An 11,819-nucleotide genomic window follows, 5' to 3' on the forward strand; every position below is an offset into this window, starting at 1 on the left:
GGGGGGGGGTCGGAAGCCCCCTGAAGTGGCTGAGGAGGGGCTGGAAGCCCCCCCAGGAGGGAGTCAGGGAGGGGCAAGGGGAGGTTGAAGCCCCCCCAGGGAGGTTTGGGGGGGATGGCAGGGGTATGGGAGGCTCTGGGGGGACTGAAGCCCCCCAAAAGAGGTTTGGGGGAGGGAGGGGGTCCAGTGTGGGGGCTGAAGCCCCCAGGGTCATTTGGGGGGGGTGGGGTGGGGGGGGTTTGAAGCCCCCAGAGGGCTTTGGGGTGTTGGGGGGGGGGGTTAGAAACCTCCCAAGGGGGAAGATTTTTGGGGGGGGGGGGTGTTTAAGCTCCCCAGGGGGGAGTTTAGGGGTGTCCAAGGTGGGGGGGGGGGTTAAAGCCCCCCCAGATAGGTGCAGTAGAAGTTGAAGCCCCCAGGAAGATTTGGGGGGGGGGGGGGGGGGGTTTAAACCCCCCCCCAAGGGGAGTTTTGGGGAAGGGGGGGAAGAGGGGGGCGCCGCTCGCCCCGGCCGCTCGCCAAAAACAAAATGGGGGGGTTCACAGACGAGGGGGGTTCACATTCGGTTCACTGAGCCTAGAGGGGAGGGGGGGGGGACAGAAAAAAGGGGTGAGGGGGGGTACAAGAAGCCTCATGGGGAGGGGGGGGGGAATATTAAGCCCCCCCTCGGGGGTCCCCCACATCCCCCCAATGGCACTTTGGTGCCATTGGGGGGATGTGGGGGACCCCCGGGGGGGGAGGCAAGGTTTGGAGAGCCCCCCTGTAGAATTTAGGGGGGCTGGGGGGGTCCGGGGGGGGGGGGTCGTACCTGCTGTCCCTGTTGCGTGGGGGGGGCGCGGGCCCGGCGGCCCCCGGGGTCTGTCCGTAATAAGCCGCTTGTTGCCGATAATATTCAGCCCAAGCCGCGCTGTAATCGGGCTGGGGGCCCGGGGGGGCCCCGGGACCCCCCCTGTAGCCACTTGAGCCGCTAAAGGAGGCAAAAAAGAGTGGGGGGAGGGGGGTTGAATCCCCACGATCCCCCCCCTCAAATTTTTTGAAGGGGGGGTGGTGGTGTTTTTTTTACCTTGTTTCTTGTAATATTCCTCCCAGGCTTTCGTGTAATCTTGCTGTGGGGGGGCCCCGGGTTGCTGGGGCTGCTGGCCTGGGGGGGGGGTGAAAAGGGGGGGGAGATATGGTCAGGACTCTACCCCCCCCACACCTCTAAAAGCAGTTTGGGGGGGTCCACGAGGTGGTTTGGAGCTCCCCCCCCCTCCCCCAAAGGAAGTCAGGTGGTGCCCAGGGTGTTTTGGGGGAGACTAGGGGGGGGAAAAGGGGGGGGGGGGCACAATATGGTCAGGACTCCACCCCCCCCGCCTCTAAAAGCAGTTTGGGGGGGTCCACGAGGTGGTTTGGAGCCCCCCCCCCCCCAAAGGAAGTCAGGGGGTGCCCAGGGTGTTTTGGGAGGAGATTGGGGGGGGGGTTCGGGACACCCTGGGGGGGATTTTAGAGATCCTGGAGCCCCTGGGGGGGTGAGCCGGGAGCAATTTGGGGTCCCGGGGGGGGGGGGGCAATTTGGGGGGTGCCTCGGGGGGAGGGTTCAGGGGTCCCTGTGAGCAGTTTGGGGGCTCCCCGGAGGAGGGGTCAGGATCACCCAGGGGCAGTCTGGGGGCTCCTAAGTGGGGGTCAGGGTCCCATGGGCAGTTTGGGGGCTCCCTGGGGGGGTCAGGGTCCCATAGGGCAGTCTGGGGGGGGTCCCAAAGGGGCATCAAGGTTCCCATGGGCAATTTGGGGACCCCTTGGGGGGGGGCAGGGTCACCAGATGAAGTTTGGGGGGCTCCTTGCGGGGGGGGGAAGGATGGTTGAGGGTCCCAAAGGGGCACTTTGGGGGTCCGTCCCCAGGGGGAGTGTCAAGGTCCCCATGGGCAGTCTGGGGGCTCCTAAGGGGGGGTCAGGGTCCCATGGGGCAGTTTGGGGGATCCCAGAGGGGTGTCAAGGTTCCCAGGGGCATTTTGGGGACCCCTTGGGGGGGGGGGGGGGGCAGGGTCCCACAGGACACTTTGGGGACCCCCCTGGGGGAAAAAGTCACCCAGGGGTAGTTTGGGGGTCTCCTGGGGGGGGGTGTGTGCCAAGGTCCCTAGGGGAACTTTAGGGACCCCCCCGGGGGGGGCAGAAGTCACCCAGGGGTAGTTTGGGGGTCTCCTGGGGGGGGGGGGGGGGAGGCGGGGGGTGTCAACATCCCCACGGTCAGTTCAGGGAGCCCGTGGCGGGGGGGGGGGGGGGGGGTGCGCATCCCCCTCCCCCATCCGTTTTTTTTTTTGGGGTGCACTCACCTATTTTCTTGTAGTACTCCTCCCAGGCCTTGGTGTAGTCGGACTGGCCGGTGGGGGGGGGGCTGGGGGGGCTCCCCCTGGACGGGGGGGGCGGTGGGGGCGGGGGGCTGCCCCGGCACCGGCCCCGGGGGCTGCTGGTAGTAGTGGGAGTAATAGGCGGCCCAAGCGGCGTTGGGGTCCGCCGCCGCTGCCGCCTTGCCTGGGGGGGGCCCCAAAAATAGAGAGAGGGATGAGTCTGGGGGGGCCGTGGAGGGGGGGGAGGGCAGAACCCCAAGGTGGGGTAAAATTTGGGGAGGGGGGTGGGGGGTCTCGGTACTCACTGGGGTCGTGGGGGGCCGGTGGCTGCCACTGGGGGTAGGTGTTGCCCCAGCCCTGGGGGGGGGTACTGGTGTGGGGGGGGACCTCCGGGGCTGCGGGAGAGAGGGGTGAGGGGGCTGCGGGAAACGGGGGACACCCCCTTCCCTGAAATCCTCCCCCCTCCCCGAAATCCCCCCCCTCTAAACCTCACTACTTGCTGTGGGAAAGAGAAAGCCCCCCCAAACCCTGTTACTCCCTGTGGGAAATGGGGACACCCCCCCCATCCCAAACCCTGTTACTTGCTGCAAAAATGGGGGACACCCACCCCCCCCCAAAGTCATTGCTCGCTGCAGGAAAATGGGGCACCCCTCCTGAACCCCCCCCCCCCAAACACCATTACTTACTGCAAGAAATGGGACCCCCCCCCCAAACCCCCATTACTGACTATGGGAAATAAGGACCCCCCCAAAAAAAACCCCATTACTATGGGAAATCGGGACACCCCCCCCCCCCCAAACCCTGTTACTTGCTGCGAGAAATGGGGACACCCCCCCCCGCCAAAAACCCCATTAGTATGGGAAACAGGGGCACTCCCCCCAACCCCATTACTCACTGTGGAAAATGGGGACCCCCCCCCTCCCCAAACCCTGTTACTCACTACGGGAAACGGGCACCCCCCCAAAAAACTGACTACGGGAAACAGGGACCCCCCCCCCAAAACCCCATTACTATAAGAAACAAGGATGCCCCCCCCCTCCAAACCCCACTACTCGCCGCAGGAATCAGGCAGTGCCCCCCCCCCACCCCCCCGCCAAAACCCCCCATCACTCACTGTGGGGGGGCTCCGGGGGGGCCCTGGTTGAAGGGTCCCGGGTTGAAGGGTCCCATGGGGCCAGCGGGTCCCGGTGGCCCCCCCGGCCCCGGCCCCGGCCCCACGGGGCAAAGCGGGCCCTGCAGGGTGAGGAAGAGGAGGGTGAGCGGGGTGTTTTGGTGGGGGGGGGACGGGGACGGGATGGGTTAGGGGGTTGTGTTTTTAGGGGTGGCCCCCCCCCCCCCCCATCTTCCTCCCCCCCATCTTCCTCCCCCCCTTTCGCCCCCAAACCTCGATCTTCTCCTCGATGAGCTGCTTGGCGTGGTCGATCTGCTGGGGGGAGCCGCGGATGATGAAGAGCTTGAAGTTGGGGTCCCCGTTGGGGGGCAGCTGGCGGGAGATCTCCACGAAGGCCCCCGTCTGCTGGTTGATGGCTTTGACGTTCTCCCCGCCTGCGGGAAGGGGGGGGGCACAGGGGGGCAGCGGAAGCCGGTGGAATTTTGGCGGGGGGGGGGGCACACAGCCGGGAAGCTTTTTGGGTCTTTTTTTTTGGGGGGGAGGGGGGAGTTTATCTGATTTTTTTGGGGGGGAGGGGGCTGCGCTCACCTCTGCCGATGACCAACCCGCACTTGTGGGTGGGGATGGAGAAGGTCATTTCGCCCCCGGGGGGGCCCCAACTTCCCTGGCCCCTCCCGCGGCCCCGGCCCCCCGGGGGCATCCCCGGCCCCGGGGGTCCCGGGGGGCCGCTCTGCGGGGGGAAGGGAGGCGTCATCAGGTTGGGGGGGGGGGGGAAGGGGAGGGCGTTCAGCCCCGTTTCGGGGCGCCCCGGGCCGCCCCCCCCCCTACCCGCAGGCTCTGCAGGAGGTCGTTGATGATGCGGGCGGCGTGTTCGCAGCGCTCGGGGGGGCCCATGATGTGGGCGATCTTCTCGGGGCCCGTCCCGTCGTCTGGAAAAGGGGGTACGGGGGGAGGGGGGAGGGTTCAGGGCTGCGAGGGCTCCTTGAGGGGGTTTTGAGGGCCCTGGGGCTGGGGGTGATTTGGGGTCTCCCCGAGGGGGTTTCGAGGTCCCTGAGGGGTTTTGAGGTCCCTGAGGGTGGTTTGGGGGGGGTTTGGGGGTGATTTGGGGGCCCTGGGGGCAGTTTGGAGGTTCCCTGGGTGGGGCAGGGACACCGAGGGGTATTTTGGGGTCTCCCCGAGGGGCTTTCGAGGTCCCTGAGGGTGGTTTGGGGGTGATTTGGGGACCCCGGGGGCAGTTTGGAGGTTCCCTAGGTGGGGCAGGGACACTGAGGGGTATTTTGGGGTCTCCCCGAGGGGGTTTTGAGGGCCCGGGGGTGATTTAGGGTCTCCCTGAGGGGGTTTTGAGGTCCCTGAGGGGTTTTGAGGTCCCTGAGGGTGGTTTGGGGGGGGGGTTTGGGGGTGATTTGGGGGCCCCGGGGGCAGTTTGGAGATTCCCGGGATGGGGCAGGGACACCAAGGGGTATTTTGGGGTCTCCCCGAGGGGCTTTCGAGGTCCCTGAGGGGTTTCGAGGTCCCTGAGGGTGGTTTGGGGGTGATTTGGGACCCCGGGGGCAGTTTGGAGGTTCCTTAGGTGGGGCAGGGACACTGAGGGGTATTTTGGGGTCTCCCCGAGGGGGTTTTGAGGGCCCGGGGGTGATTTAGGGTCTCCCTGAGGGGGTTTTGAGGTCCCTGAGAGTGGTTTGGGGGGGGCTTGGGGGTGATTTGGGGACCCCGGGGCAGTTTGGAGGTTCCCTGGGTGGGCAGGGACACCAAGGGGTATTTTGGGGTCTCCTAGAGGGGATTCTGAGGGCCCTGAGGGTGGTTTGGGGGGACCTGGGGGCAATTTGGGGACCCCAGGGGCAGTTTGGGGTCTCCCTGAGGAAGTTTTGAGGGTACTGGGGGAGGGTTTGGGGGGTCCCCAGAGTGCATTTTGGGGACCCCAAGGGCAGTTTGGAGGTTCCCTGAGGGGTCAGGGTCACCGAGAGGCAATTTGGGGTCTCAAGGTCCCTGGGGGTGGTTTGGGGGTCCCCAAGGGGGCCTGGGGGTGATTTGGGGTTCCCCAGGGGGAATCAGGGTCATTCTGGGGTCTCCCTGGGGGGTGTCAAGGTTCCTGTGGGCAGTTTGGGGGGTCCCCAGGGTGGTCTTAGGGAGCCTGGGGTTCATTTGGGGATCCCTGGGGGGGGGGGGGGGGGAGGGGGGTGTCAGGGTCACCCTGGGGCAATTTGGGGGAGCCCCCCGAGGAGGATCATCAGGGTCACCCAAGGGCAACTTGGAGGCTCCCTTGGGAGGTCAGGGTGATCCAGGGGCAGTTTGGGGGTCCCAGGGAGCAGTTTGGGGGTCCTGGGGTGGGGACAGGGTCATCCAGGGGCAGTCTGGGGGTGCCCAGGGGCAATTTAGGGATCCTCGGGGGGGCCAGGGTCACCCAGGGTCAGCTTGGAAATGCCTGGAGCCAGTTTGGGGGGCATCCCAGGGGGCAGTTTGTGGATCCTGGGGGGGGGTCAGGGTCACCCAGGGCAGTTTGAGGGGTCCCAGGGGGCAGTTTGAGCGTGCCTGGGGGGTGTGTGTGAGGGTTACCCTGGGGCAGTTTGGGGGCCCCTAGGGGGTCAGGGTCCACCCAGGGGCAGTTTAAGGGGTCCCAGAGAACGGCTTGGGGTTCCCTAGGGGGTCAAGGTCACCCAGGGGCAGTTTGGGGGTGCCTGGCAGCAGTTTTGGGGTGCCCGAGGGGTTAAGGGTCACCCTGGGGCAGTTTGAAGGGTCCCAGGGGGCAGTTTTGGGGTGCCTGGGGGGGAGGTGAGGGTCACCTAGGAGCAGTCTGGGGGTCCCTAGGGGGTCAGGGTCACCCAGGGCAGTTTGAGGGGTCCCAGGGGGCAGTTTTGGGGTGCCCGAGGCAGGTGAGGGTCACCCTGGGGCAGTTTTGGGGTGCCCGGCAGGCAGCAGGGTCACCCTAGGGCAGTTTGGGGGTGCCTGGGGTGTGTGTGTGAGGGTTACCCTGGGGCAGTTTGGGGGTCTCTAGGGGGTCAGGGTCAGCCAGGGGCAGCTGGGGGTCCCTAGGGTACAGGGTCACCCAGGGGCAGTTTGAGGGGTCCCAGGGGCAATTTGGGGGTCCCTAGGGGGTCAGGGTCACCCAGGGGGAGTTTGAGGGGGTGCCAGGGAGCAGCTTGGGGGTCCCTAGGCGTTCAGGGTCACCCAGGGGGAGTTTGAGGGGTCCCAGGGGGCAGTTTGGGGGTCCCTAGGGGGTCAGGGTCACCCAGGGGGAGTTTGAGGGGTCCCAGGGGGCAGTTTGGGGGTCCCTAGGGGGTCAGGGTCCCCCAGGGGCAGTTTGAGGGGTCCCAGGGAGCAGTTTGGGGGTCCCTAGGGGGTCAGGGTCACCCAGGGGGAGTTTGAGGGGTCCCAGGGGGCAGTTTGGGGGTCCCTAGGGGGTCAGGGTCCCCCAGGGGCAGTTTGAGGGGTCCCAGGGGGCAGTTTGGGGGTCCCTAGGGGGTCAGGGTCACCCAGGGGGAGTTTGAGGGGTCCCAAGAAGCAGCTTGGGGGTCCCTAGGGGGTCAGGGTCACCCAGGAGGAGTTTGAGGGGTCCCAGGGGGCAGCTTGGGGGTCCCTAGGTGGTCAGGGTCCCCCAGGGGCAGTTTGAGGGGTCCCAGGGGGCAGCTTGGGGGTCCCTAGGCGTTCAGGGTCACCCAGGGGGAGTTTGAGGGGTCCCAGGGAGCAGCTTGGGGGTCCCTAGGGGGTCAGGGTCACCCAGGGGCAGTTTGAGGGGTCCCAGGGGGCAGTTTGGGGGGGGCTCCTCACCCTGTTTGAACTGTATCCGCACCCCCGCATCGTTCTGGATTTTCTTGATCATCTCCCCGCTGCGGCCGATGACGACACCGACCGAGTGCCGGGGCACCGGCACCTGGGGAGGGGGGGGCACGGGGGGAGAGAGGGACGGATAGGGTATGAATTGGGGCTGGGGGGAGCGGTACCGGGACCCGCCCCCCACCCTGCAGCCCCCCCAAACTCACATCGATGCCGCCGCCGATGCGGGAACCGTATTCGTTGCGGTCGCCGAAGCCGCCCTGGTCGCGCTCCCGCAGGATGTCCATCACCATCTCGCAGGCTTGCTGCGGGCGGGAAGGTTTTGGGGTGAAAACGGGCTTTTTTGGGGTGCGTGCGTGTGTGTGTGTGGGGTGTGTGTGTGTGTTGTCTCACCTGGACTTTGTAGGGATCCCCGATTATCCGCAGGGGTTTGTCGACGTTGGTGTTTTGGGAACCGTCTTGGATCAGGATCATTTTTACCCCGGCTCGTTCCTACAGCGGGAAAGGGGATTAAAGGGGGTGTCGCGTCCCGTCCCCCCCCAACGCACACACACAAAATAGACCCCCGGGGTGGGGCGAGTGGCTTCGTTTTTGGGGGGTTGGGGGGGTACCTGAAGCTGCTTGATGGTCTCCCCGCCTTTGCCGATAACGAGCCCGGCTTTTCCGGCGGGGATCATGATCTCCTGCACTGTCCCGTTCTGGCCGTTGGCGTTATCGTGGAACTGGCCCGGGGGCCCCCCCCGCCCCCGCGAGACGATGTCGTCCAGCATCAGCTTGGCTTTCCTGGAGAAGACGGGGTGGGGGGGGAACACACACACTCAGTGTTGGGGGGGTCCCGGGGGAGGGGGACACACACACGGGTGGGGGGGGAGGCGGCAGGGCCCCTACTCACTGCACGGCCTCGGGGGATCCCGTCAGGGAGACGCTGCGCTCCGGTAACCCTCCGCTGTCTGCGGGGAGGGGGCACGGTGGTAGTCGGGGGGGGGACATACACACACACGGGGCGGGGGGGGGGCGTGTGGCCCCCCCTGCCCCATAGCCAAGGGGAGAGGGATTTGGGGGGATCCCCTCCTGCGCCCCACAGCTGGGGGAAAGTGGAGGTGGGAGCCCTCCATCGTGTATTGGGGGGGAGGAAGGGTTAGGGATCCCCCCCCCCGCCATATTAGGGGGAGAAAAGGGGGGCTGTGGACCCCCCCGACCCATAAAAGTGGGAAATGGGGGGCTGGGGCACCCCCAAATTAGAGAAGGGGGGGGTTACGACCACCCCCCACCCACACAAGAGGGGACCAGGAGCCCCCCCATCCCACATAGGAAGGAAATGATTGGGGCCCCCCCTAGAAGGAATAGGAGAACCCCCTGGGAAAGGGGGGCACTGGGGCCCCCCAAAGGGGTGGGGAGATACTGGGGATCCCCTCCCCGGAATTGTGGGGATTGGGGCCCCCCCCGGGGAAATTGGGGGTGTCAGGCCCCCCCCCTTACCTGGAGAGATCTGTACTTTACAGCCCGAGTCCTGCTGTATCTTGTTGATCTGTTCCCCCCCGCGGCCGATAACTGAGGAAGGGAGACACCACATGGGGGGGGGCTGCGCTGGCCCCCCCTCCCTGAACCCCCAAAACCCCTCCCGGTCCCCCCCAGACCCTCCCTGCACCCCTAAACCCCTCCAGCCCCCCCCCAGAACTCACTGAGTCCCACCATGCCGTCAGGGACCCGGTACTCCTCTGTCACTGTGGACCTAGGAAGAGATAAGGGGGGGTCAGGCACACCCCAAAAACCCTCCCCACCCACCCCCCCGGCCCCCCCAAACTCCCCAGGCCCCCCCCAAACTCCCCCAGCCCCCCCCCAGCTCACCTGGGCGGGGGGTGGATGGGTCCCAGCTGGGTCGGGAGCGCTGCGGAGGGAACCAAACCCCCGTCAGGGTACGGAGCCACCGGCCTCCCCCAGCCTGGGGGGGGCCCCAGGAGGGTCCTCAACCCCCCCCAAACCTCCCGGGGGGGGGGAGGCAGGGCACAGCCCCCCCAAACCCACGGCCGTACTCACAGTCTGTCTGTGCTGCCAGCTTCTTGCTCTCTGGCTGGTCTGGGGGGGGGGGGGGGGGGGGTGAAGCATCGTTAGGGGACCTCCTAACTGCCCCCCCCCCCGCCCCGAAATGGGGCAGGACAGTTTTGGGGTGTCCCCCCCACCCCTTTTTTGGGGTGTCCCCTTCTTCCCTCCTTACCGCCATCCTCCAGCTGCCGCTTCTGCCCCCCGAAACCGAAATCGGGGGTGTTGTTGTTCACTGTCGTCGCCGCGTCCCCCCCGATTTTCGCCGCTATCTGCAAAGGGAACGGTGGGCGCCCGGCGGTCACCCCAAAAAACAACCCCCAAATCCGCCCCCCCCCCATCACTGGGGGGGCCTCAAATGCTCCCCAAGGGTTCCCACACTCCGGGGAGGGGGGAGCCCCCAAAATCTCCTCATGGGCTCCACTCTGGGGCCAAAATTGCCCCTCTGGGCCCTGCACCAGCGCAAGGGGGCCCCCCCCAAAACCTCCCCGTGGGGCCCACTCTGAGGTGGGGGCCCCCCAAAAACCTCTCCATGGGCCCCACACCATGGTGGGAGCCCCCAAAAGCACTCCCTGAACCCCTCAACGGGGCAGGGGTCCCCCAAAACCTCCTCAATATACTCAGAATCTCGTCCTCGAGCCCCACATCAGAGCAGGAGCCCCCCCAGAATTGCCCCACACCGAAGCGAGGGCCCCAAAACCGCCCCGTGAGCCCCACAGTGTCACAGAAAGCCCCCCCCCCTCCCCAAATCTCCTCAGGGGGCCCCCCAGCATGACAGGAGCCCCCAAAACCACCCTGTGCCGTGACAGAAGATCCCTGTGCCCCTTCCACGAGCCCCACAGCAGGGTAGGAGCCCCCCAAAACCCTCCGCGAGACCCACCCTATGGCAAAAGACCCCCCCCCAAAACCCCTCAACGAGCCCCACGGCTGGGGGGGAGCCCCCCAAAAACCCCCACCACAAGCCCCACACTAGAGTGGGAGCCCCCCAAAACCTCTCAACGAGTCCCCCGCGAGGGTGGGAACCACCTAAACCCAGCACACCAGGGCTACAGCCCCCCAAAACCCACCCCTGAGCCCCCCGAGGGTGGGAGCCCCCCCAAAACCCCTCAACGAGCCCCACAGCCGGGGGGGAGCCACCAAAACCCCCACCACAAGCCCCACACCAGGGCTGAAGCCCCCCAAAACCCACCCCTGAGCCCCCCACGCTGGTGGAAGCTCCCCCAAAAGCCCTCAAAGAGACCCAGGCTGGGGCGGGAGCCCCCCCCCAAGAGCCCTCAGCCAGCCTCACACCGGGGGAGGTAGCCCCCCAAATGCCACCACACAAGCTCCACTTTACAGCAGGAGCCCCCCCAAACCGGGGGTGCCACCGAGGGAGGGGGGACCCCCGGGCGCACTCAGGCCACCCCCAGCCCCCTCTAGGTGCCCGGGAAAGGGGGGGTCGAAGAGCCCCTCGTTGCCCCCCCCCCCCCGCTGTCACCGCCGAGCGTCCCCCGCCGCCTCCTCGCCTCGGTCCCGGGAAGGGGGGGGGGGTGCCGGGCCCCGCTCCCCGTCCCCTTCCCCCCGGGGCTCCCGCTAATTAATTACCGCTAATCACGGCGCCCGCGGGGCGGCTCTTCTACCGCCTCCAACCGGAACCCCCCCCGGGAGGCGGCCCCGGGACCCCCCCTCGCTCCCGGTCCCCGGTGTCCCCCCCCCGGGCAAGGTGAGGGTGTTGGGGGGGGGGGGGGGGGGAGAGAGGGGGACACCCCGCGCGCCCCCGGGGGGCGGGGCCTTACCGGGAGGGTGGGGGAGGGGCCCGGCACGGCGGGGGAGGGGCCGCGGCGCCGCGGCGGGGGCAGGGGGACCCCGGCGCCTCCCGGTGCCTCCCCCCCCGCCGGGCCCCTCACCTGCCGGGCCCGTTGCACGGCGTCGGCGAAGGCGTCCTTGCGGATACCGCCGGGCGGGCCCCCCCCCGCGCCGCCCGGGCCCGGCCCGCCGCCCGCGGCACCCCCCGCTCCCGCACCCCCCGGAGGCGGCGGGCCCCCGGCAGAGGCGGCGGCGGGGGCCCCCCCGGGCGGCCCTGGGGCGGGCGGCGGCCCGGCGGGGCTGTACTCCGACATGGCGGCGGCGGCGGCGGCGGCGGCGAGGGCGCGACGCGGGAACAGGCCGCGCTCTCCACACACCGCGCGGGGCAGGCTGGGAACGGGGCGGGGCCAGGCGCGGGGGGGGAAGGCCCGCCCACCCCGCTTCCGCCGCGGCCAATCGCCGCGCGCGTCGGCCCTGACTGGCAGCGGGCGCCGGCCAATGGCGGCGGGGAGGGAGCCGGCGCGCAACGGCGGGAGGGCGGGACGGTGGAGGGGGATGAGTGGCGGCGGGGACAGCCAATCGGCGCGGGAGCGGCGGAGGGAGCGGGAACTCATTGGCGGGCCGGCGGGGGCGGGATCACGCGGATGGACGGGGCAGCCGGCCAATGGCGGAGGCCGACGGGACGCTATTGGGCGAGGAAGCGGATGGCGGGGGGCGGGGCTGACGTTGACTGACGGTGGTCGGAACCAATGACGCGCCGCGAACTCCTGTCCCGCCCCCGCCCGCCGGCT

At 68.2% G+C, this 11,819-nt stretch overlaps 1 protein-coding gene across 1 annotated transcript; it reads right to left on the minus strand.

Annotated features, from left to right (window-relative positions):
• Positions 1 to 805: 805 nt before the first annotated feature.
• KHSRP (KH-type splicing regulatory protein) lies at positions 806 to 11,342 on the minus strand (the record flags this gene model as incomplete). Its single annotated transcript, XM_074167498.1, is given in 22 exon segments — positions 806 to 825; positions 828 to 949; positions 1,048 to 1,138; positions 2,307 to 2,367; positions 2,369 to 2,505; positions 2,627 to 2,687; positions 2,689 to 2,716; positions 3,436 to 3,554; positions 3,706 to 3,866; positions 4,021 to 4,162; positions 4,261 to 4,361; positions 7,198 to 7,300; positions 7,410 to 7,508; positions 7,597 to 7,695; positions 7,815 to 7,986; positions 8,096 to 8,153; positions 8,683 to 8,754; positions 8,886 to 8,935; positions 9,052 to 9,091; positions 9,241 to 9,279; positions 9,419 to 9,515; positions 11,130 to 11,342. Coding segments are annotated over 22 exon segments (2,085 nt in total), but the record flags the coding sequence as incomplete, so codon positions are not given.
• Positions 11,343 to 11,819: the final 477 nt, after the last annotated feature.

This window comes from Numenius arquata, unplaced genomic scaffold, assembly GCF_964106895.1.
Source record: "Numenius arquata unplaced genomic scaffold, bNumArq3.hap1.1 HAP1_SCAFFOLD_1716, whole genome shotgun sequence".
NCBI lineage: Eukaryota > Metazoa > Chordata > Aves > Charadriiformes > Scolopacidae > Numenius > Numenius arquata.